We start from the raw sequence: 26551 nt of genomic DNA, 5'->3' as shown, positions 1-26551 counted from the left end.
GACAAATAAACAATTTGCAACTGTCAAAATTGCAGATAAACTTCATACCACACTATCTGTTGAATACCACAGAAAATAGTTCAGTTGAACTCCAAAACAAGAGCTTGTTAGTATGCAGTGTAACGTACAACAGCCAGAGCCAAGAACCACCACGTACCAGTTCACCTCTTAATAGAAAGCTGCTCTTCTGCTACCACCAGTTAGTGTACCCTGTGCAATGCTTACACTAAAACTAGTTGCCAAAAGGTGTGACAGAACATTATAGGCTCAGCTGGAGCACAAAGAGCCAATAAACCTCTGTTTGCTCTACCATAACTATGATGCTAGAAAGCCATCATCATTCAACTGCTCTCATGCTCGTGGAACTGGCATGAAATCTTCCACTCTGGTATTTTTGCCCATTCGACTTGTACACATCCCAAGCGATGGCATTTTCACTTAGCCAGCAGGAGGAAAACAAATGGCTAAAACTAAAGCTGGCCCTAAGTTCATTAATTCATTGTCAAGAGTTAATAATCCGCAGAGAGTAGAAGTGGAATGGCCTGTCACACGCGCTCCTTACCACCATTCCCATCTCCCGTTGGAGGCGAGCTTAAGGTTTATTACGAGTCACAAAGTGCCTGCTGAAATCTGATTTGCAGATATTTCTGCAAAATGCAGAACCGACGGGCAGCCTACCGATTTTCTCCGGCTCATCTGGACCTGTTCCAGCAATGCAACTGCTCTCCAGCCCGTACGTTGGATCCACCTTCCCAGAGGCTCGTGCTGCTTCCTGTACTTTCTTTACGTGAGCTTCAACTAGCTCCAGTGGTACTTCCTCTCTGACTCGAGAAAACTCCTCTGTTAAAAATTACACAGACATGTCATATTGCATGCATTTTATGGTAAATTTTAAGTTATTTTCTCAGAGAGGCATGCAGGTAGATCTTGTGACAAAATGCATTCTCAATTTTCAATGTTCTTTCTTTTCACTTTAGATAATTTTCCCTCTCAAATCAAGTAGAAGAGATTCTCCTCCCAGTTATATAAAAATGCCTTTTACATGCAAAAATAAAGAAAAAAGCAAGAGGAACAATTTCATTGAGTTTCTTAGGGAATATAACTGTGGCTTATAATTTTAACACAAGCTAAAACAGGAAAACTACAGGTTTAGCACTGTGCATTTTTAAAGAGCTAAATAACAACAGTGGTCACACACAACACCAACTACAGGGCAGTGCTTGCAAACTATTACTACTCAATGAGCACAGAAGGGGGGATGCCAGCCCTCTTCAGATATTCAGTGGCTTTTAGGAGTTATTCTAGCTTGTCTGTGAACTGGTGGGTTCAGTAACAACAGAACACAAACCTGGGTATTAGCAGACCTGAAGAACTTATTATCCATCCTGAATAGCCTCTATAAACAGTTGATTTTAAGAGCAGGCTGACAGAGCAGAATGTTGAACAGACAAGGTAAAAAAAAAAAAACTTCTGGGGCAAACTCATACCTAATGCAGCCTTTGCTGCAGCTGATGCCACCCGGGGATCCACCACCGATGCCAGAAAAGCAACAGTACTCATCACTGGGTTGCCAGATTGGCTGAAAGGAACAGGCTGGTAAGCCAGCGGGCCAAGAGATGCATCGGAGTTCTCCAAATAGGGATCTTCGATAGGAAGCCTCAGAAAATGGAGAATGCACTCATCCTGGGTACGGCTCCCAACGTGCTCCGAGACTTTGTTCCAGTCATCTTTGTACATCTCCAGAGCCTGTAAAAGATTAAGACCATGGTATATACATTAACTAATCTGGAAAAAAGAAACACAAAGAACACTACTGCTTCATGCAAAAAGCCTTTTGATACTAGTTATTTTGGTGATGCAACAACAACAGAATCAAACAACTATTTAAATCCTAGTTTTTCAGTAGTGAAATTATTCCACAGAAGAACACACATCTCGCTGGCATGTGAGTTAAGCTACTGAGAGCATTACACGAGTTTTGTGCTGTTACTATACCAAAGAGAACTGTCAGACGACTTTGGATTTAACAGTAAGATTTGAATAGTTAGCATTTCCCCATTTTGCATTCACATGAAAAACTTCACAGAGAAATAAGTTTGCTTATCCTACAAAGCCTCAGCAAATTCTTTTAATTCCCCCCAGTACTCCCCGCAGTGGCATTCTTGTGCTCTCTCATTAATGTCTTAAGTCACCAAGCTCTTTGGGGCAGTAACTGTGTTTATTTTACTTGCACTATGTATGATGATGAAGTCCATTTTAAATATCCAGCAGATGTAATGAAAACAAAAGAGCAAAGTACACCAAGGAAAAAAGGAAAATATATTCTGTATCATGAAGCAAAAAAGGGATCAGCTTTCGAGGAACTACAACCCAGTCCGATTCTCAGCAAGTATTCAAGTTAAGAAGTTGTTATTATGCAGGTAAGACACCTGATAAAGTAAGGACCTTCCAGATTAAGTCAAAGATTTGTAATTCTTAATTCCAGTCACTTTTGAAGTTGCTTCAGCCAAGCCTCAATTAACAATTTAACAAATAAAAGACACCAAAGATTCGGCATTAATTTTCAAGAAAAAAAACTAATGAATTAGTACCATAAAAAAGTGCTAGCCTAATGTAATATTACCCTTCAGCAGATTTTGTTGTTGTTGAAAACTACCTTAATTATTTAAACATTCAGATTGCATAGAATTAGAGCTTAAGTATCCTAAACAACTTTTACATTATTGATATGATTAATGATCAAGTCACCTAGGCAAAGTAAAAACCAATTTGATTTCTAGACCTATTAAGTTAAACGAACCAAACAAGAAAAATAAACAAATCTGCAAACTCAAACAAAGGCCTATCAGAAGTCTTCCGAAAATATTTAATCCTAGAGGCTGCATATGAACAGTAAACATCTGTTTCCTTGACTTACAGATCCCATTTGAATTTCAAATTGAATGGAGTTGGCATAGAAGTCAACTTGCTTTTCACTTGTGCACTTGGGCACATTGTGGATGTTGAAAGCCAGAAAAATGACCTGGAAGTGGTTTAAGCTTTACCTTACTGAAGTCTTGTATTTCTCTCAAAAACCTCATTACTTAAATCGGGTGGGGAGGAGGGAGCCAACCCCAGTACACCTTCAGAAGGTCACTGGTTCCCTGCTCCGGCCCCAAAACATGGGGTGTAAGATTAAATGGGCAAGCAGCAGAGTAAGGGAAGGAGGGAAGGGGAAGGAGGGAAGGCTGTGCTCCAGCAGAGCCTAGGATGGAAAGAACAATACAGGAACTGTTGCAGACCACAAACTAGACAAAGAGAGAGGTTTTAACAGCTCTGCAGAAAGAATACTTTGCATTGGGAATGAACAAAGGACGAGCCACGTTGGACAGCCCGCTCAATACCGCAGCGATCAATGGTCCCTAACTGCTTATAAACCGCTCGCCTGACCTCCTTCACCTCCTTCTGATCTTGCCCCAGTGCTTAAAGAAATCAAACCCCTCAGTTCACCAGGTCATCCTCACGGGGAAGTATTTATTTGATGTTCAACATTAATTTCACTTTCCCTAATTCCATCTCGAGTTGGGTGTCTTTGTCTGCCCGTCGTTAGTCACACTGGCATATTACATTAAGTTTTGCTTTTTATGGCCATGCAGGGTTTTTTTTTTTTTCTCTCCTTCATTACCTATTTTTCTGCTATACAAACTAGCTCTCCCAACAGTTGTCCTTACTATAAATAGCTGAAAGTGCCTTCAACTCCACGGAGACACAGAGCAGCAGTGTGGCAGGGAAGATGGTTCTGGGAGGGGAGTGAGATTCCCCCGCGTCCCCTATTCACTCAGTCAACGGGAGGAAGGACAATAATTATTTTAGATACGATTTATTCTTTGGAACTCCACTGCATGTATATTTGCCCAAAGCTACCCTGAGGATTTAATTGGACTGGGCTGCCTTGTTATAACTGAATTACTTATGCTTGAACCGATATACTCTCTTCACTGATTTATTCATAGGATAAATCCACAAAGAACATTATTAATTTAAACTCACATTAAATAAATTTGCAATCTCAAGACTTGAGGTTTTTTTTTTGTTTTATTTTCTTTAAAAGAAAAATGAATACGCCATCTGGATTATTTAATTAGGCTACTACTTGCTGTGTATGATCATAAGTTACAGACACATAAAAGAATGAATCTTAAATCTTAATAACAGTAAGCAAAGACGACAGTGTATCAAGATATTACTCCTAAGTTTGCTCCATACAAGAACACCACCAACAATATCTTAGCTGTTTTCACCCTGTAAGCAAAATTTTTCCACATGCCGACACAAAAATGTGGGCTAAACAGTGTGCAGTCTGTCATAAAAAAAAATGTTTTGGCTATTTGATGAACTCGCTTTCTGTATCTGTGAAGGCTGAATCAAAGCATGCTGCTGCTGAGGCACTTTGTCTAGTTCAGAAAAGAAGTCACACAAAAGTTTAGTATTGTTCAGCACGGTTCATATCCATTGCTCACACTTTGTCATATAAAGTTTCTTAACTTTTCAATGGGCTTATTAACAACAAAAAAGGCCAGAGCAATCACAGAGCTTCATGCTAGTTTAAGCTATCTATAAGTTAAAAAACAAACAAAAGAAAAATCCCAAAATGGAATTATTTTGCAAAAATCCTGAATTGTAACAAAACTGGATTATATGAAAGGAAGAAAAAAATCCCACCCAACATCTATCCCAAGAAAACATTCCTGTGATGAAAGCTCAGAACATGATTATGTATTTTTTATTTTTTTTTTCCTTTTTACAGGAAATGGCAGCAGATTAATTATTTCAAGCCACCTAGAGTCTTCTGACAAAGCGCTATGAAAAACCACATTGCCCTGACAGCAGTAGGAAAGATCAGAACGTACTTATGCAGTACACCTTGTGTGATGGTTTTCATCCCAGGTAGGAAATTCAAGAGAAATTCAAGATTCAATTATCGTATTCAACAGCTTCAGACTAAGCAATCTGGAGACAAAGACCTGATCTAGTGTGCCAACCGTTCTTTGACCTATTTTTCAGGGTACCAACGTGACTCCAGTTATCTCGTGCGATTCTTGAGAAGACCTCTCTGTGTTGCAAGATCTGTTCTTGAGTTTATGCACACATTCCCAAATGCTTACTTTCTGGGTTGCAGATACAAGTTCAATAGAACTGAACCTTAAAAGTTCATGAAGTCCCTTGAGTACACAGATGTTACTACCATCTCTTTTTAGTAGTTGCATTCTTGTAGCAATGATGATCAAATAAAGAGAGGGTTTCGAGGGAGAGCTGTAACCTTTTACCACCAGTTCAGAAGCCACAGTCACAAGAGACAGACCAGCAGCCTTGTACACACAGATACTCAACCACACTCCTCCTCCAGTTATGTAAGAATTCCTTCCCAGTCACAAACTTACTTCTAATAGCAGCAACGTCTCTTGTTCTGTCCATTCTCTTCCAGCACTTGCACCTTTACTCTACAAAAGACAGAAGAAAAAAAAGTGAAATGTGTTTCTTTGCACAGAATTAAAAAAAAAAAAAAAGGGGGTGGGGGGGGGAAGAATCTTTTGTTATTTGATCCACTCAATATCTAAAGCACCTACCTGTTAAAACATTTATTCTACAGCTCACCACTGCCTAGTTATCTAATACACAAGTTCAGTTCACAAGTTAACCTAACATAGCTAAAACATGCTGGGAAATGCTTTACCTCACGTTTTGGGGAGGCTGGGGGGGGGGTACAGATTTGGTACGTTTTTCTCCTGGCTCACACCTATCCTTGCATGCAAATACAGCCAACTGAAAAGATGATGTTCTATATAATAAAAATCCTCGGGAAAGTTGATGGCATTCCAGTCAGTTTGACTTTGGCCAGTGAAATTAAGTCAAGAACAGAGCAGTTTACACAGAGCATTCTACAATTCACACCAAAGAAGAGCAGCAGCTAACAGATAGAGCACGGTATCTAACTGCCCCTCATCAGCTGCTGTGCAGAAGATGGATGCTGCTGGCAGTCAGGGAGATAGAATTACTCGATTCAGGCACAACTGGGCTACTGTCAGCTTAAAGGGCACATTTCTCGACAGAGTAGGGGTTATGTCAACCAATCTTCAGCACCTCTCAAACCTCTGGTATACTTCCAAGGCAGACTGGTAAGTGTAAAAGCATAGGTTGGTCCAAAAACAAAAGAAAAAACAACACATACCATTCAGCTATCTAAAAGCAGTAACTCCGTAAAGAGAAAAAAGATCTTAACAGATAATGAGATGAGCTATCCGAAAAGACAGCAGTAGTAGTAGCAAGATAATCTGCATATTTAGCAATCACTTGCTCCAATCGTTACTTCTCCCAAATTTGCACCCTGGGGTTAATTTCTCAAATTTCCTAGAAGCTACAAAACTCTTGGTGAAAACTTTTCCACTATTACAGTAACCCTAATCTATACACATCAAATAAAGACAAAATCTTATTGTCAACTGCTTATAAAACAAAGTTATCTAGATTGGATGTCTCTGTATGAAACCACACCAGAAGGAAAAGGGGTACATAAATCTATCCTATCTCAACATGCATTTCAAAAATAACATTAGCCCACAGGAAATACTAAGCAAAGTGAGCTATCAAGCTACTGATCAGTTCTCAAGCAGGCTGGCATGAATGGCCACAAGTGCAGTTGCCACAAACACGCAAAGCAAAAAGGGAAATCAGCTTCTGCAAGTAAGTGTGCTCAAATTTATTACAGATGCTTGCAAACAGAACCGAAGTCTAGTACCACTGAAAGGTTTAAGAACTTGGTAAATATTTCTCTCTAAATTAAAAGAATGTGTCACTCCATAAAATGTGATGTGGAATCAGGCTCTATAAAAAAAATGCTGATCTCTAAAAACATTGTGTGCTGTTGTAGTGTCTTTTTCTCCCTCCAATTTAATATAGTTATCTTGTGATCTCTTAGCACAATAATCATTGTACTTACAGAAACCATTGACACAGAATTAGCCTGACATCAGCCCGAGAGAGGCAGTAATCAGCATAACACTGCAGACCTTCCAGACTGAAGGCTATGCTGAAGTAGTAAGCTCATATTCCTCCAGTAGCTTCAAGCACTATCAAGTACCCACGCAAGCATCAGACACCAGCAGGAGTTAAAGTCAACAGGTTATGGAATCAGCAGCATCACTGCAACAGCATCTCAGAACTTAACTAATTATACAGCATGTTGCAATGACAGTGCTAAAAAGTCCCCTGCAATGGTTTTGTGACACCTTTTGTCACTAAATGGCTTTCTAGCTCTTAGTCTGGAAAACCTTGCTCAGACTTGGAAAACAGGACAGTTAAAGATGCTGCTGAAAGATTTTGATTTCAGTATTGAATTATTTGTAAGTTTGTTGATTCTGAAGCATTCAAGTAAAACATCCAAAAAACGTAACATGAGTTCAGTGTCTGGAGACTGACAGAACTGACTGGCTTGCGATAGGCACACAATTTTCACTTCTACAAAACTGGGTATCCAATACAACTGTGAGTGAGGCATGCTAACATCCTACATTGAGAAGGAAGAAACCTAAAAAAGGAATATAAAGAGTAACATAAGGCATTTCACTGTCATCTAGTAGAGGACAATTAAGGAAGAATGCTTAATAGAAGCCACAGGGAAAAAAAAACAAAACCAAACAGACTTGCCTTTGCTAAAGTCTTTTTTGAGTAAATATCTGTGCGAAGTCCAAAGTTCTGTAGATCAGTAGGTTTCTCTTTGTTTTTCTCAGGAAAACTCAGCATCTGCTGAGCAGCTGGAACCTGCAGACAAACAGAACAAAAGACAGGTCAGAGGGTCAGGAACTGAAAGCTATTCAAGGTTTTCAGACCAACGTTAAGCAGAACAAAAATGAACAAAAAAGCTGAATGTGACCTATAGAGATGTCTTTACACAGTATCACTTACACACAACACTAGCAGGCGTGACTATGGAGAATCTGACTACTTGAAGCCCCAAACCTAGATGGAGAACATTTCAGCAAAACACGCATACATTATTCTATTAAGATGTTCCAAGACACTGGCTAGAGCTCCAAACTTCCCACATCTAAGGCAAAAACAGTTTGTGCCACCCATGGGGCTCACCTGGGGAGTGCGGATGTGGAGAGGCATCAGGCCGGAAGGCGTATCTGCAAGCACGTTGAAGTGAGGAGTAGGAGGAGGGCCCATTGCCATGGGACGACTTTCTGGATCCACCTGGTAGTTGATGAGACCCCACTGCTCCAGAAAAGCATGTACTCTATGAGACAACAGGACAAATTAAAATCTTAACAAAGCCATTTTGGTTATGTAGAAAGGAGACAGCGAAGGAAGCAGCTTTGGTTTGGGATCAAGCTGGTCCATAATCTCCTAAAATCCTCCACTAATCACAATGACCAATGCATATTACATACGAGCTTTGCGCAGACTTGCTAGTATCACTTCAGTGTGTTAGCTAAAACAAAGCATGACATTTTGGTTCGAGATAACAGGAAATCAAGAAAGACAAAGGCAAAGCAGAAACAGGGCTGCATGCATGGAGCCATGTGCAGATGGAATATCCATGTAAGGGCTGCACAACCCTTGGTTTGATTCCCTCATCTATCTGTAGCTGTACTTCACTGGATCTACTTTTAGCAAGTTCCAGACTCTAGGACCCTGCTGTACCTCAAAACTTCAGACTGGTGAAACCAACATATAAAACCAACAAAATTTAACTGCAAAACGAAGAAGTCTGAAAACAACTCCACACACTGTACTAAACAGTAGAACCTAAATATTACAAGTTAAGATCCAAACTTTGTAGGCATGGTTCAGCACACAAAATATTATAAATAAAGGATAGCATAACATTCTGGTTACCATAAAATCATGGAACAGTCTGCTAATCAGCAGCCCAATGGCTATTTCCCACACCTATCCAGTCATACTGGAGCATTTCTATTTCTTTTTGTTAAAGTGAAAGCAATGGCTGAAAGATCCATGGTTAGGATTTTTTGTTTGTTTGTTTGATTGGCTTTTTACCTCATGACAGCACACACATCTCCAGTCAGATTCCTTCTGCAGGCAGTGCTGGTCAAATACTCCTGAGGGTTTAAGCGATAGGTGTCAATCATGAAGTTGCGGTAAGCGAGGTATCTGGAAGACAATGGGTACATAGTTCATATTGTACACTGGTGTCTAACAAAGCTTAGAGTATGTATTTTAGGATTCACCTTCTCCAAACACGTTTATTACTGACAAGCAAACACCTCCAGATAGGTTTTTTTTGATGAAGTGTAGTAAGGTGAAATCAGTATCAAAATATGCAAGCAGAATTTATGTTTTATATACTGAATACAGTCCATCCATCTCTTCCAGATGTTTCATTCTGGATTTTCTCTGTAACTATTAGCAGCACAAAGCACACTTAAATCTCAATCACACGAAGAGTTGTGGGCAAGTAAAACTCAAAATTGAACAGCTCAAATTGTTACCTAGTACTTGTTGAGTACTCAGAAAGCACTGCAACCAAAAGCAGTAGTATCCAGATATGCCAGAAGGTAAAAGATGGGTTAACTCCTTGATACATCTGCTCTTCTAGCACTAACATTATAAAGAGGAAAGCTAACACCTTCTTTTACACCTTTGCTTCTGCTCTACTACAAACACAATACTTGCAGAGATCAGGGATATACAGTTGGTTGTATAACCACTCCATTTTGGCTTTAAGTTTCTAGAAGACAGACACAGAATCCTTGGTGGAAAGAGGCCAAATACAGGTCGTCCTTCTTGCCCCACTCCAAAGCACTCTGACTACAGCTATAACTTGGTCACTAACTGAGTATTTGCTCAACAGACTGCAAGCTGCAGAAAAAAATTAACAGGGCCTGGTCCTAGCACAGAAACAGGATAAATAATCCTAGCTGGTCCTCTCTGTGAGCCTGGAAGGAAAAAAGCTGCACAGAAAAAACGAAGTTGTATGCTGGATGGAACACTACTGTTTCTATATGAAGACTTTTTACACATTGAAATACCAACAAGGAAAAAGTTAGAGAACCAAATGGAGAAGACAAAATCTCTGAAAAGCAAAGGGAAAGAATCCAGAAGCCAGCACAGCACTCCCCACGCACTGAGCTGGGAACAGCTGAAGAAGCTACTCCCATGAGACTCCCATACTTCAGTGCACAACAGTCCAAGTAAGCAATTTTTGGGGTTCAGCCCATTTCCTGCTCTGTACAAACTACTGGTTGATCTTTTTCATGAGTTTCTGGAATGTACCAATGCTTCCTAATACAAGCTGTTCAGAACAAAACCTACCATAAAGTTACTGCTAGCCCTGTTCTTTAGATCGAGCAAAACCAAATCTGCCAACAGACACAGGCAAGGACCCTAAGCAAAGATCTGTTCAAGAAGGTGCATTATAAATGGACAATTTCTACCTCCCCCTATTAAAAATTTAACATCTTGAACGCAGCCAGCACTCAATACTCGAGAACATAAATCATGCAGAGGATGAACACCAGTGTCTTTCACAGGCAAGACATAAGCAGACAGATGCTGCAGGGACCCATTCCTGCCAAAATCCCACATCCTCCATTCTAAAGTTATATATAGAACTTGCTGGAAAACCACCGTGGGACCAGGTGTTGAATGTTGTTGTGGTAGGCGAGAAACAAAAGGGAGCTTCTTCCATAGAGGAATATTTGGGAAGATTTCTGAATGTTCCTGGAGAGAACTGGGTTGCCACCTGCTTGGAGAAAGGCTACCTTAAAGTGCTCTTGGCTGCAGAAACAAGTTTAATAGCTTAATAATAAGGTCACATTACTAGGTGGAGAAAGAAAAGCCTAAGACAGAAATATCCCTGAAGTTTATCCTGAAGGGAATCTGTTTTCAAGAGTGACATGCCCCATCGGCTATAACTTGTCAACAGCAAGAAAGAAAAGTCAACTAGTATTTAGTTAAAACCCTTTCCAGACAGAAACCAGGCCCCAGGCCCTACTGTCACAAGAAGGAACCTGTGTGAGCTCTTGAGACACGGTATTTTGTTTGGCCTGGAAACTGAGCTGTAGGCAAGACATTTCCACGCAGAAGGATGTTTATTCTATTACAAAACACAGTGCCAAGACCACGTGCTACTCCTGCAATCCCTACACGGGGACAAAAATACATCCCCAGGATTATAACAGGACTGGGTGAAGGGAGTCCCTGATTTGCAAGGTTTCTTCATGTTTGTCCCCAAGCTTTCTCCAGACAAACCAACAGCCCAGGAGGAACAGGCAGTTACTGGGTGGCCTCACTTACGGGGGCCACAAACTGGTACCCATTGCTGTGGTTTTGGCTGCAGCTACTGGAAAGTTATCCACTAACTATCCAAACCTGGAACTTAAGGAACAAGGCTGAGAACCCTTGAAAGGTGTTTTCACAACTCTGCCTGTTTGCAGCCTTAAACACGAAGCACGAGAAGCCCACCAAAGAAAAATACACTGAAGAGTAAAACTTAAAGCAGAGTTAGTGTCAAATACATTTTGGAATTGCTATGGACACAGAATTACCTCCAAAACTCAAACACAGAGAAGTTGGAAGCAAAGAGCAGAGACTCAAAAACCAGTCAGCATACAAGAGACCTCAGAAGGTCTCTAGACATCTCCTACCCACCACTGAATCCAGACTGGGTTAATTAGGGTCTTGTAAGCCAGGAAACATTCGAGAAAGAACACTGCACAACTTCTCCAGGCCCCTATCCCAATACTTCATTTCACTCAGAGTTCAAGAAGTTCCCTTGGTATCAACCTCAAACTTGATGGGATTCAGTTTATTTTTTTTCCTGCTGTCCCAGTAACAGGCCTGGCTCCATCCTCTCCGTGACCTCCTCTGGGCATTTGGCAGCTACTGTCAGAGGTCTCCCAGTCTGAAAAGGTTAATTTATCTTTTCTACCTCAAAATCAGATCAGAGCCCTTGCGAAATACCAGCCATGCCTGAGAAGAGATTCAGCTACATCAACGCTTTCTGAAGCCTGTTTTGTTTACCTGTTGGAAGAACAGTACAGGATGATATTAACACTATCATTTGCACTAAGAGAAGCTCGTTTGGAGAATTATGTATGAAAAATGCACAGTTTTGCACAGGTTACAACATACTGAGAAGACCCCTCAAATACTTTATTTCACAGTTCACGAGAAAATGTTTTTTAAATCCCCAAAAGCTGCTTTGCAACTGAACCAAGATCTGCTACCATGATAAAGTGAACTTAACTAGCCTGGTTCTATTGCTCAAGTCAACGAGCATACAGTGGTGTTCACTGTGATTTTTTGTGAACTCTCAGGTTTTAGGATAATCGTTTTAAGAAAAACAAGTACACAGTCAACATAAAGCTTTTGAACAATCTCCCTTTAATCAATCACCTTTCAGGACTACACTGAATAACTACATTTACTACGTAACAGAAAATTCTCAAGGAAGGGGAGATGTTCTTTTACTAACACACATAATAAGATTTACAGTAGATTTCCAAAATAAGCAATTGATGCAAAATCACCAGCTTACCTATCTCGTCTCTTCACTAAATCAGAGGAGAAATTAATAATTTGATGTCTGGAAAGACCTACAACATTTCAGGACAGCATTCAATTGTGATTTATTTATAAATAGCTTTCAAGAAGTTTTAAAACAACTGTGTTTGTATAATTTCTAATTAAGAACACTTAAGCTCTGCTGCAGATACCAGACCCCACAAGGCAATGAGATAGAGTCAAACTGGATCTAAATTCAACCCAGAGAACTCCAGCTACATTTAAGAGGCATGATCAGAATTAAAAAGTCACGAGAGGGTTTGGAACAGCTATAAACAAATGCTTTTCTTCCTGCACTGCACAACTCCAGCTCTCTGATTTTAATCAGACTACCTAATATTCACTTTCCAACCTTCACCTGTTCTTTCAGAATTACCCATCACCTGCTCAAGGAACCATGAAATCAACACAGATAACTGTGGAAAATCCATTCCACAGTCTGACACAGCATCCTATAATAAACCTTGTCATCCGTGCTCAAACACAAAACTCTCAAGTCTCAAAAACACAGCGTGTCATGAAAAGAGAGCAAGAAAAACAGGAGGATCATTAAGGTTCTACGGTACCAGGATTTTTTTTTTTTTTAACATGTCTCTGGAAGATATGTCCTGTGCCACAAAAAAAGTCCAGGAGTTTGTTCCGATATTACTTCTGCAAAACTAGTTTGATTTTTTTCCTGGATAGCCACTAATAACTATTGCATTGATAATGAAGTTTTACCTCTACTACAATAATGCACAGACGTTATCAAACTACAAGTAGTAGTTGTGCAGTGCTCTTTCCTTCTTTTATGCACTGACAGTATCTGTTTAACACATGTACAAGACAAAGTGTCTGAAGGATTCATGACACAAAAGGCTCCTGTATCTTGCAGAACTCTCACACGCCTATATTCACATTTTACTTACATTTCTGGAGTCTTGGACTTGTTTTTTCCGTTGAAGAATTCAGGAAGAGCGCGACGCTCAATCACATGAATACTGTAACAAAAATACACAATTCAAATGCCAAATCGTAAATAATCTTGGAGTGCTCTACACACCTTCAAATGACTATCTTGAGAGCACATTTATGAGAAGGAAAACACTTAGTTTTTTAGAAACCTCAGTATTCTAGCACGAGCCTTTGAATTAAGCAAAACCGTATTAAAAAGGCATCACAACATTCAGTCACTGATTTGAAGCAAAACTATGTACTCAGTGCCACCATAAACAAACTCTGAAGAGGAGACTGAGCAGCAGCCCATTTTCATCTGCACATTCACAAGTTCTGCCTTCCAATGGAGGCATCTTTCCATTCTCTAGACGAATTACCGCTAGCATTCACCCAAGAAACCAAAAATTCCTCAAATAAACCACGCTTTTATGGTATATACTTAGAAGACGGGAGTGTAAGTGCATGCTTTGAACCCAACCCCAAAACTTATCTACAGAAATTACTGCTGCTCACAAGTCAGGCAGGAGACTGACTGGCTTCAAGAGCACTGCCAGCACCTCCCTGGTCAATTAGGAAACTAAAATCCAAACCACGGCTATTTGGAGCAACTTAACACTTTCTTAAAAATAATTCCTCTCCTTTGGACTCCAAGAAGAAATATGGAGATAAATCTGACCACATATGGAACAGCAAAACTAATGATACATGAAGTGCTATGCAGCATGTAAGAGTGGACTAATGTAAGAATCACAGCTAATTCAGCTCTAGTTATTTGACAGATCATTTTTTTCCCTTGTGTAGCTGTTACAGGTAAAATGTAAATATTCTTTTATTAGAATTTTCCATTCTGCATGTACTACAAGCCTGACAATGTAAATAGCACAGTAAAAACTTATAAAATCAACTTGTTCATCAACTTATTCTCATATTCCCTAAATAAAAGATAGGATTGATCTATTTTTAACATAAACAAGGAAATTGGGTCCTGAAGGGTCATTGCACCTGTGGAGGTCTACCAACAAATAATTAACAAGAACATTTGGGGTAATCCATGGCATATATTAATATATAAGAAGGTTTTGACTGCAAAGCAAAATTCCAATGTGAGTAAAAGCCAGACTACATGGACCTCAATTACTCCACTGTTTTTAATTTTTAATATGCAAATTCTATAAGGGATATTAGATTTAATACACCTAGTACTAAAGGAGGAAAGAGCTTCAAGATTCAAAAATATTTTATAAAGTATCAGAGATGCAGGACTTGTTAAAATAACTTGAGGGTAACTTCATACAATGGCACATCATTCAAATTAAAATCTGCGGAACAAATTGTCCTTTAAGAGTAGTTACTTTTAAAGGAAGTACAATTATTTTTTAATACATGATCTTCTCTCCTATCTTCTCAGCTTTTGGCCAAACCTGCAGTTGGCCTTCAATACTGACACTGCTCATTCTTGTCATTCCTGCAAAGAACATTAACTTAAAGAGGAAGATTAACTGATAAACTGTTTAGATTTTAGTAGCAAGCAAATTATTTGGTTCTTGCAATGAAATCACCCATAGCATAAACGATTACACTGAAAATGAATTGAGCATCAAAAAGTTTCTCTGTTTACTAGAAAATTAATTTTAGTAATGACTATGCTAAAACAGCAGTTTATAATAGATTTTAAGAGAGGCACATTAGAATTATTTCTCATCTTGCTTCAAATTTGTTGCAACTGGACACAAAGAAATATTTGCAATTTGGGAGGGCTGCAGACAGTACTTTATATATTCACATGAGACAAGAAGCATCTTTCTGGCATCACAACAGCAGTTACACCTGAAGTCTGAGGCCGCACAGCGCTAAGTATATGCTCTCTACATCCCCAGGACTACAGAAACCTTTCTCCAGATGAAAGAAGTGCTCAGGGACACCAAAATGTCAGTCCCAAAATTGTGCTGCTATTTCAGCCTCAAAGCCGAATCAGCTTAATGTGCAGATTGTTTCTGGAGCACTAGGATGCAAAAAATCAAAGCTTTTTTCACATCTTGCTACCTTATGGATACCTACTCTTCCTGTCACAGAGATGTTTTGAGGTTGCCTTTTATAAGGTCAGCACGGCTACATCTGAGCCAGTGAGAAGTTCATTCTGTTTCTTTAGAAATGCTGCATTAGTCTCTGAGCTGTGCTTCACAGGCTGCTTTAGCTCTCAGGAACACCCTCACAGCTACTGCTACCACAAATGCACCCCAAGGAGGTTTTAACCAACTGCTCCCAGAGGGCACCTGTACAATAACAGAAGAGTCAGCTCATGACAAAATGTCACCATTGACATAATTTTCCCAGTAGGGAAGTATTACTGTACCTTCATATCACAAAAGGGAATTGAGCACAGAGACTATAGACATACCTACCTCGGGTTAAAGTACACCTCAATTAGCTCAAGCTACGCAGCATTTCACTCTGCACACATGACAGAGCTGTACGTACACCTTGAGCTTCTCTGCTCAAAAGCAGCTGGAGCACCTATAAACTCAGGCTGTGTTCTTTGTTTCTTCTGCTTCCAGGACCATCTCCAAGTGGGAGAGCAAGGGGACTGAGAATAATGGATGGTTCTGTTTAGGAGGATTTAGGTCAACTCAAGCTACTAGCACAGACATCATCCAAGCAACTGATTCCATGTAATAAAGTTTGCCAGAGCTGAAAATTGAACCAAAGGCGTGAATCCTTGTACTCAAGTGTCCCAGTATTTCTCTTTGGGTTCCAGTCCAAACACTGCCTTGATTCCTAGAGCTACAAAGGAACGCATGCTCAAAGAACAGCTTTCCCAGACATCCATTCCTTATCCTGTTTCCAAAGTAACTTTTTAGTAAAAACAAACAAAAACCTACCGAAGAGTTTTAACTTGTAGAGAGACTTTCATTCCTTTCATTCCCACACCACAAAAAACTCAGTATACAGAGAAAATCAGTGTTACCCTAGCAAGTTAAGTGGTCATATCAAGTCACAAACCTATGTCTCCAAAGAGGATCTTGAAATGGAACACCTGACCTCCCTGCACAATTGAGGACTTATCCTCATACAAGTATCAGGAAAGTAGGGAAGAAAAAAGGAATTAATTCTCCCATGAAAAATCAATGCAAAACAAAAAATGCTGATATGGTAGACTGAATATCTATGCTATCTGAAATCCTCTTCCTCACTCCCAATTCCCCAAAACTGACAGAAGTCATATTGGGAAAATTTATGGGTGGGAAAGATGTACCTATACACGGGAATTAGACCCAAAAGGAAGTAAAATCTTTCATCTCTTATGACTTACGAGAAACCACCTTCAAAACTCTACGTGCCCGGTACCAAATGACTTTCTTACCAGTTATAGTCAAACCAAGATGCATAGCTTGGAATAATGATGTGGTTGGTCTGTTCTGTGACGTTATCTTCACCTGGATCAATTGACCGACTTTGATCGCCTTTGTTAGGGTCTTCATCTTCCTGTATCACAGAGGAAATGCACTGGTTAACACATTGCAAACAACAGAAGATACCTAAGAACTCTCAGGCAGTGGAGTTAGCCTGTAACAAATGCTTTCCAATCCTCTGCAGCATAAAATTTTTGATGCAATCTCTTGTCAGTGAGGAAAGCCTCAGGGACAAGAAACAATCAGCTTTCATAAAAAAAATAAAGGAAGCATAAAGCCACTAAAAAGCTTTTACAGGGACAGTTGTCAAACCTTACGAACATACTTGGCAATACAGCTAGATCATGCTTCAAGTCTTGTCTATAAAATTTGAAGTCTAACTATAGGAGAACATGTCTTTGCATTTTAATACTGCAGTATACTGCAACGAGACATAAATACAGCACAAATCCAGAGAATTTTGCAAGTTGTCTGCCTTGCTCTTGCTGCCATCTCCAGATACTGACGCTGCAACAATTTTTATTATTTGTAAAGATGACTTATTTTTTGCCACTCTTTCCTATGAACTTTCTCACAAGAACATTAAAAGAAAACAGATTCATTACTTCTCCTAGTTTTACTGGGAAACACTTGTCAGTGGTAATAATTTCACGTCTGCAAAACTGCATCTCATTACCCTACATTTTTGCTTGGATAAACTCACATTAATCGATCATAAAGCTGGTCTTGGATACTTCTCTGTTGTGAAGAAGAAATACTAAGTTCAAATTGTAACCATGCCATGAAAACTCTGGCACAGAATATAAACATCCTGTGTTTGTTACAGGAGATGGACAAACCTTTCCTGCTACAACTTAGACTAATAGATCCCAGATGCGAGAACGTTAGGGCAGGGGTTTCTTTAAGAAGGCTGTTGATAATAAAGTTAATAGGAGATGTTCTAACAAGGAGGCATGAAGTGCTGATAATGGGTCACATGCGTTAACAGGTTAAAGAAATCACTGCTTGCCCATCAGAAAGTTAAGACTACATAGGACATCAGCACAGATTATTGTATGCAGAGGCAATTTAAGGCTTTCACTAGATCACTTTTCTTGTGCATTTCTAACAAAAAACAACTGATAGTTGAGCTCCATACCTTACCACAGGCAATTCAATTTTTAATGATTTTCTTTATCTGAATTACCAAGCCAGTCAGATTTCAAAGAAACAGAAAAGGCTGTTAAAAACAATCAAGTCCCTAAAGCAAGATTTTAAGACCACCATGTTGCATCTTTTGAGGCAATTAAATTCCTCCAGAGACAACAAGGCATCCTTCTGAATCTATTTAGTGACCTGACATTGGCTGTTCCAAAAAGAAATCCACCCTCTTTTCATCCCCACAACTTCAATATCCTTATCCTCTCAAAACACATTCAGTAAAGAGAACCTTCTCCTCTCAAAATACATTCGGTAAAGAGAAAAACCATGACCAAACAAAAAAAAAAAAAACACACCAAAAAATATAACCAACAAACATTTAGGATAGAACATAAAAGCAAGCCTCTTCCAACTTGACAGGGAAAGAACACTTTCAGCACGAGTTCCACAGTTAGGGGTCATTCTACGTGCAGGGGTGGAGAAAGTGCACCACCAAAAAAAAAAAAAAAAAGAGTATTTCTCATACTGGAAAAGCCTTCCAGTCTTTTTCAAGATGGTGTCCCTAGCTTGAAACACATTGCTCACCTAAGAATTTTGGCAACGTGTCCATGTGTATATATACCAAGATACTTAAACCCACTGTTCCTTAGTGTGATACCAGAGCCTAAAACCTGTAAGAAAGGTTACTTACTAGCTAAACAGCATTTTTCTTATCTAGAGTGGTCTTTTTTCCCCAATTTAAAACTTGGAAAAAGTATTTTTAAGCACTTCTGTAAAACAGATATATATTGGATATTTATAATTAAATACAATAAGATTGGAAATACATCAGTATGAAGAGAAAGTCAGATTTTCTTAATGTGTAACTAAGGACACGTTCATCTGTGTCAGCAGGCCTGCAATGTATGAACTAACACAGATGTGATCTTTTTCTTACCTGCCTGATCAGACAGGCATCTTACTCAGCAAGCTGTTTAGAATAGTGCCTGGCATACCAACAAGGCAATTAGATACAGACACTACACAGGCAAATCCATTAAAAATGATCAGAAAACGTATTTAAGGTTTAGATTTAGTCCTGAAACCTAAAGAAAAAGCACAGCCTTTGAGAAACCTGAATCTGAAAACAGTTTCTTTAAAAATACTTTATACCTGTTTTTGTTACTCATTTCTAAAATCTTAGATTTGTAAATACAAAATAATCTCACGCTATTCACAGGATTTTTATAATAGCAAACCAACATGCCCACCAGCAACCAATTTGATTTCATATATCACTTGAGAAACATTACAGGGGTAAATTTCTGAAGATGAAGATCTCAGTTTCTACCAAATTCAGTATGAAATGACTGCTATTACCTTTCCTCCAGTTGCCACTGTCTCCTCATCCTGTTCATCTGAAAGGTAAAAGTATCAGGAATTAAACTAATAAAACGCACCTGACTACTCAGAATCCTTTCTAGCCATGCAATTGCTTAATTGGAAAGACTGCTTCATTTGTTTTGGGAGGGAAGTGAGAAGAAAAGCAGAGTGGACCACACATCATTAAGACAATCTCATCCATATGCAGGCACCCAATGATCCCAGACAAAGGAACACATACGAGCAGAAATACAGAGGAAGGATAATTAGAGTTTTTCCACACTTAGGAACCCATAATTAATTACTGCCTGGCCCAGTGCCCTAGATGTAGCCTTGTATAATAGGATATGGGACACTAGTTTCTCTCTTATACCGAAGGACTAGCAAAGCTCAGGGAACCTGTGATTCACCCTAATGCCTAATCCACGCAATAAGAAAAAAAATATACCAAAAAGAGCTCATATGTCACTTTCAGAAGAAACAAACAATGCCTACAAGGAAAAAGCCTTAAAAAGGGAAACAGTAAGTACATTCCAGCTGGAATACATATGAAAAATTAATTAGTTCAATAGAAGAGTAGAATTATAGATTCTTTTTAAAATTGAGAGAGTTAAAAATATTTATTCTGTTGCCCACAGGCACGACTTTACTCTAAAAGGGGTGTGTGTGCACTCATGTGTCTTTTTGCATTTGTTTTACCGAGGTCCGCTACTGTTCCTCCTTTCACAGGTGTGTTTTCACTGTCTTTCTTTGGGTTCACTGTAAAAAGAAAGATTGAAATCCCAATGATTAATCATCAGACAAGATACAATTATCAAAGTTTAACATGTTTTTACTATCTCATCCATAAACCATTTTGTTGGTCATGTTTTTGCAGTTCAGAAGAGTTCATCTGGCCAGTGTCGTCGGAGAACAACAGACCATTTATTTGGCTCCTCTCTAATTTCCCATCTGAACACAATGCAGCATCTATCAAGGCAGTCACTGTACTGTGCTCTTCCCACCTGCACAGCACGGAACGATTCTTACATGCAAATTCAAACCAGATGAACGCCAAACTATGTGACACCCAAAATGTCTTGGTGTTAAGGACTGGCTAGGCTAACCTATTCCTGACCTATACTTACTGCATAAATCAACACTTTTCCCTTGCATCAGGCTTGTTACTAGAGTTTCCACTAACTTGATCAGAATTCTTTTAATCTAGAAAACTTCATACCCCAACACATGAACTCAGTATACTGGGCAAGAGCAAGCCCAAAATAGGCATAACTAAACATTCAAGTGGACTGTCATAAATGTATTTCAAGAAGCCTGAAGAAGGTGAATTCGTTGCCTTTCTTGGAAGTCACATTCAGATTCTCGTCTAGATCAGCTTGGATGAACACAGACTACCTGGCCCCATGGCCACGAAGTATTCCAAAGATTTGATAACACATTTATTTTCTCTATACAGTGTAAGCAATTCTTTTAACATTCAAAGAATCCAGTTTATACATATTTTACCATTTTTGGGAAGTACCACTTCTTCTATATTAGGTACCGGTGTGGGATCCTCCATGTCCTTTGTAAGATCTTCTTGCTCATCTTCTTCTTTCTGCCCTCTCCTTTTCCCATATAAGGCTGCTTGTCTAAAAGAGATCATATACAGCTACAACCATCAGACATTTTCATCTAGACATTATTCTTCACTAGGTAGCAGGATTAAAGGATTGGGTTAACATATTTTTGTGAAAACATTGGTGCTTGTGGAGTTAACAAAAACTAGTCCCTGCACGTTGCTAAAATAAAATAACATTTGAAAGGACACTATCAAGTTCACTTTCGCAGTATAATCAGATTCTCAACCAGAAGGTACCTCTTGGTTTCAAATAACTAATGATCTTGCTTCAAGACTGTAGAACACCACTGTATAAATTCTTAATTCCAACCCAGAACTGTCTCCAGCATGTTGGCAACACCTGCATACTAGTGAGATTCAAGGCAGTAGTGGTTCGCATACATTTTTCCTTTTTAAAGTTGCAATAAAAGGCATCTGTTGCATAGAACAGAGGATGTGACAGACCATTTCAAGGCACACTGCCTCATTTTAACAAAAAATGTATTTTATGATCAATTCTGTGTAGAGAGAAAGTCTTTTTGGAAACAAAGCCAGAATCACCTAAGCTGCTTCTTACAGGATTTAACTCAGACTTGACATTAGGAACAGAAAAGTCAGATAATAAGCTAATTCTTTCTCATCTCGGATGATAAATTTCCAGTCCCTTTTTTTTTTTTTTTTTCCTCCCAGAGCCCCACAAGACTACTAAGCAAGACTTGAGTTTTTAAGGACTTCAGTACTCTCCTCCATACCATGCACAAACCCCATAAGTGATAAAGGTCAAGATTATATGTAGATAACAGCTTATTTAAAGGTTGAATGAGTACCAAGGGGATAAGAAACATAAAAACACCAATCTGTAGGCCAGCTGCAATCAACAAGTGCTACTCCAGTGAAGCGACATTTGAGAAGTGGACTTTAAGACAGCTGGCTATGTAGATTAAAAACTTCTCAGTTAAATGCAGCAATTTGTGTGCCTCTGCTTCAAAAAGCATACATGTACTATTTACTTTCACTACCAGAAGTGGTTTATTTTAGAAGCAGCTGAGTAACTTTCATTTGGCAAGTTCTACTCCCAATACAGCACTGAACCTTGTCACTGAGGAACAGATAATATCATGACTTGCACTAGATTCTCCTCCACCTGCAGGCAATACGTTTCTACGGAGGAGCAGGGAAATTATATGTATTGCACTAGCAAAATCACACTGATCTATTGCAGAAATAATTATTCTACTATTATCTAAGGTGTGAAAAGTGACAGAGGACAGATCTTCCCATAAGTATATCTTCAAGAAAATTAGCCTCAGCTTCCAGGAATTAGATACTTACCCTTTCTTCCCTGTCTTTTTTCTTGACTCCACAGGAGTGGGGGGTGGAGAAGGAGAATGCTTTCTCTTCCTTGTACTTGCTGCTGCTTTCCTGTCTCTCCTCTCTGGACTACGTACAGGCTGTTAGAGAAATGAAGGTATTAGCTCATCCCAAATACTACAGTTATTAAAACGCTGTAGGCTACTCTTCCTTAATACATCTTATAACAAAGGGGCTAAAAGTAGTAATATAACAAGCACCATATTCAGCTCCATACTTTCCAAATACACATCTGACATTGTGGAAAACCTTAACTTTTTTATAGCCATCCCCCAGACACCACAGTAACTATCTATGTAAGAACTGTGCTATATGAGCAAGATTCAACAGCTAATTTCTGATGTGTTCAATATATTCTATCCATCAGAAAAGATTTCCCAGCGAGCAGCCTGGCCTCAAGGTTAAACGGGCATGTTTTCGAGTCCTAACTTCCTGCATCAGGAGGGATACAAAAATTGGAAAATTTGGAAATTAAATGACACTGTTCAATGCACTCCATGGTTTTGCTTAAGAGAAAGTATAAAGTGGGTCTGATCTCTTAGCATCCTCAGCAAGGGGGATAGGGGTAAAAAAAAAAAAAAAAAAAAAAAATCAAAAGGACACACAGTTCTGAAAAGATGTAACAGAAGAAACGTCAGATGAAAATTAAACTAAATTGTATTATCATAGGTACCTGAATCTGTTCAAACAGGTTGAATTTTAGCAACTTTTGCATAGAGAAGGAATATTAATTTTTTAAACAGGTCACTCATAAGCAGAGAACCACCTACCTCTTCATTTTTCATGGAGATTCTCTGCCGAAAACTCACTGATTTCCTGTTCTCGTCTACCTCATAATCCTCTTCATTCATCCATTCGTTGAATATATCTGTGTCCAAAATCCACTTGGCATGAACCTAAAGAACAAAACAATATATTGACGTGTTGATTTTTTTTTTTTTTTTTGAAAAGTTAACTCTACAGCAGACCTAATAGTACAAAGGGAATACCTGCAGTTTTGTTTAGGGTCTCAAGTTACAGACATCTGAGTTTTACACACAAGGACAATTCTGAGGCAATGCAATAAAGGATGAACATGCCTCCAAGCCTACTTAATGCCTTGTCTGTTCCTCAGTCATTTTTAAGTCATCTGAAGAGCGAGGTCAGTTCTCACAGCTGGACAATTGCTCTATATTAAATGTCCCAAAAATAGTACGTTTTTGATGCCAAAAATTACCATCAAAATCCTCCAAGTACAACACAGATCACCTTAGCAGATATAATGTGCCACAATGGAGACAAAAAAAATAGGCAGAGTTGGCCATATCTTGAAAAGAAAACATTGACTATCTTGACTTAAAATACCATCTTCAAATAAGTTCTAGTTCACATCACATAGCTGAACAGTGAAAATAAATTGAGCTTCAGTGGATTTATACACAAAAAGCATAGTATATGCCATTTATTTCTGAGGAACAACTAGGAATAAGTAGTGTTTGAAGAGACCAAATTACCTTCTGACCTGAGCTGCCCTTTCCTAATTCTGCTATTCAGATTAGCAGCACAGGAGCACAGATACAGAACAACATTCCACGTTATGTATAAAAGAAGTCCAATAATAGGACAATAAAGAAGTATTTACTACTGTTTGATTGCAATTGCTTTGTATTGTCCTCTTGCAATGAACTAAATCAGAAAGATCTTTTTCCTCCCTGTGACATCAGCAAAGAGCAGAGCTCCCATTAGAGTGAATCTTGCCATGAAGGAAGATGAGATGAGACCCTCAGGGATTCTTTAAACTGCCACTGGTTTTCTCAGAGACGTTCACGTTGGCTCTTACTCTAGGGACAGCTGCATGCATTCGTGTACCACAATTCTTTAGCAATATCAAGGCTTTTGGTAAATTCAGTCAAATCAAGAAACGTGCACCCTGCAGGGTACTGAGGGTATACAGAAGCTGGTACCTAAATCAGTACTGAGCCAAGACAAATAAGCCAGGTGAAACAGGGGAGACAGGGAGCCCATGGCCACACGTGATCTAAAACCACACCGCAGTTCTACTTTGCTTTTACTTTACTGGAAATTAAGTTGTCACTACAGTAATAATAATTAAAGAAGAACAACAAGATTTTATTTGGACCACAGAATTCAAATTCAGATTTTCAGTTCTCCAAAATTCTCACAAAGAAGCTACTCAATTTCCACATAATCTAAGCCCGAATATTTTTGGCCATTTCCATTCTTACAGGAACAGATGAACTTTCTGCACACAAAAAATGCTTTAAACCCAGTGAGAGGTGTGAAATAACCTGGGGTTTCTAACTAGTAATTCCTTCCTCTAACAACATTCTTCAAAAAAAAAAAATAAAGATACAGTATTTTCCCCAACCCCCTCCTTAAATACTGTATGATACTATCATGCCCAGTCAGTCTCATCCCAGAGGTGGCTGCGTTTCAGCAGCAGGGGAAGGATTTACTTTTAACACAAACCACCTCAAGTCATGCCAAAATAAACATGGTAATTTTGGCATTATCAGAGATGCATTAATTTGCCCTTTCCACTCCCCAGAAATTTCTCAACAGCATTCCTTCCCAGACCAAGGAAATGTTTCAGGTATTTTCATTACAGCTCTAGAAATAGTGCTGTTTTTCTATATATATGGAAATGCAGCCATTGATACTCAGCAGCGCATTAAAACATCTAGCCAGTAACACCTGGGGATGAGCTATATCAATACAATAACTTTGAGAAACTGTTTAAGAGAGACTTACCTTCCATGGCTTTTCAGGAATTGGAGGATCTTCAATTTCAGCATCTATTTCATTGGCATGAACCCAAGTGTCATAGCTAATGAGAAGAGTCAGAAAAAAAAAAACAACAAAATTGGTCCCCTGGGCTGCTCATCCAGAAAGATCACCAGCAGGGATATTTATTCAGCAGTTTTGACATGTTCAAATCATACTGCTGGGATAGAATAGCAAATAATTTTCCACTCAATGAAAGTTAAACAAAAGAATAATCACTGGTTTCTGCTACAGGAATAGGGCACACTGAAAAGGGAGGTGTCGAGGGCATCTAACGCATGTTATTAGCTTTTTGAATTTAGAATCCATCTCAGTGAAGTCAGCTCCAGCTTGAAACCACACATCTAGTCTCCAGATTCAGGGGTACAGATAAAATTTGAGTCACCTGTTCAAACTCTGGCAGTAATTAAGTCGTTTCTGTTCTTATGAGTTTAAAGCAAGAGATACTACACTCTTAGACTAAAAGTCTGCATGCTCTACTTCAATCCCTCCTGCTGTAGGATCTAGCTATTGTTTATATCCACTTTTCCCACACACACTATTCTCCTTTTTGGCTTTAAAGTCTGACTAACTTTGTGGAAAGGCTTACTGTGCCCTTTGGAAACTGCAGCCTTCCTACTGGCTCTGCAGAAGACTAGACTCCTTTTCTAACTTCACCCACCTGACAGTACCATAAATCAGTATGCATAGATCAGCGTTAAAACCACTGATTAATCCTTTCAATTCTTGGAAAAAAACAATACTAAATTATTGAGTGGTTATACTTGTAAGACAACCACTGCTTGTTCTGGAACAGAAACAGTGACATTCAGTCATTCAGAATCAAAACACCAGGAATGCAGTAGTGCCTGTTTAGATTACATTTTCGGAAGAGTCAAAGACAGGTCTGAGCCTGCTGCTCTGCAGAACAAGAGCACAGTTGTAGCCTATTTCAGGAAAGTTAGGATTCAGCAACCTGAAAGAGCAGCTTGTTTGAGGATGTGGATTTACCTACTTGCAAGTTCTAATCAGTACTTTGCCTTTAACAAACTTGAGAAAGATTTGGGGTGTGCTCTCCTCCCCCACCTTTATTTACCTGTCTGGAAAGAATCCCCAGTGTACCAGCACCTGCTTGTCTTTTTTCATCACAGGTCTCAGCCATTCATCTGCAAAGGGGAAAGAGATCTAGCATCAGATTCAGACTTAGCACACCAAACATCAGTCTGCTTTTCCATAGCCAGGCATAGAGAAGTCATTGCAATTCTCCCTGATGAAGTCTACTGTAATGAAATTATGGTGTCCTGACCTGCAGCAGTAATACACTTGCCTGCATTAACTTTGCCATGCATAGACATTCACGTGCTCTGCTTGTATACGACAGATGTTACACGAGTAAAATCAT

The 26551-nt window shown here is 39.1% G+C and overlaps 1 protein-coding gene across 2 annotated transcripts in view; it reads right to left on the bottom strand.

Annotated features, from left to right (window-relative positions):
- Positions 1–26551, bottom strand: part of SMARCC1 (SWI/SNF related BAF chromatin remodeling complex subunit C1) — a gene marked incomplete at its 5' end in the record, with an annotated part of 82069 nt that overhangs the window by 35413 nt on the left and 20105 nt on the right. For both annotated transcript variants that reach the window (XM_082752392.1, XM_082752393.1), the window contains 15 exons: positions 679–840; positions 1488–1746; positions 5421–5480; positions 7684–7797; positions 8122–8275; positions 9040–9153; positions 13476–13547; positions 16865–16986; positions 19413–19450; positions 20115–20174; positions 20922–21046; positions 22348–22466; positions 23157–23282; positions 25138–25213; positions 26246–26315. In XM_082752392.1, the coding sequence (XP_082608518.1) occupies positions 679–840; positions 1488–1746; positions 5421–5480; positions 7684–7797; positions 8122–8275; positions 9040–9153; positions 13476–13547; positions 16865–16986; positions 19413–19450; positions 20115–20174; positions 20922–21046; positions 22348–22466; positions 23157–23282; positions 25138–25213; positions 26246–26315 (1671 nt within the window). The remainder of the gene's footprint in view (positions 1–678; positions 841–1487; positions 1747–5420; positions 5481–7683; positions 7798–8121; positions 8276–9039; positions 9154–13475; positions 13548–16864; positions 16987–19412; positions 19451–20114; positions 20175–20921; positions 21047–22347; positions 22467–23156; positions 23283–25137; positions 25214–26245; positions 26316–26551) is intronic.

The sequence above is a fragment of the Aythya marila genome, assembly GCF_965140915.1.
Source record: "Aythya marila genome assembly, chromosome: 2".
Lineage (NCBI taxonomy): Eukaryota > Metazoa > Chordata > Aves > Anseriformes > Anatidae > Aythya > Aythya marila.
Note: the sequence above shows the minus strand (reverse complement) of the source record. Positions and strands in the feature narration are given on the sequence as shown.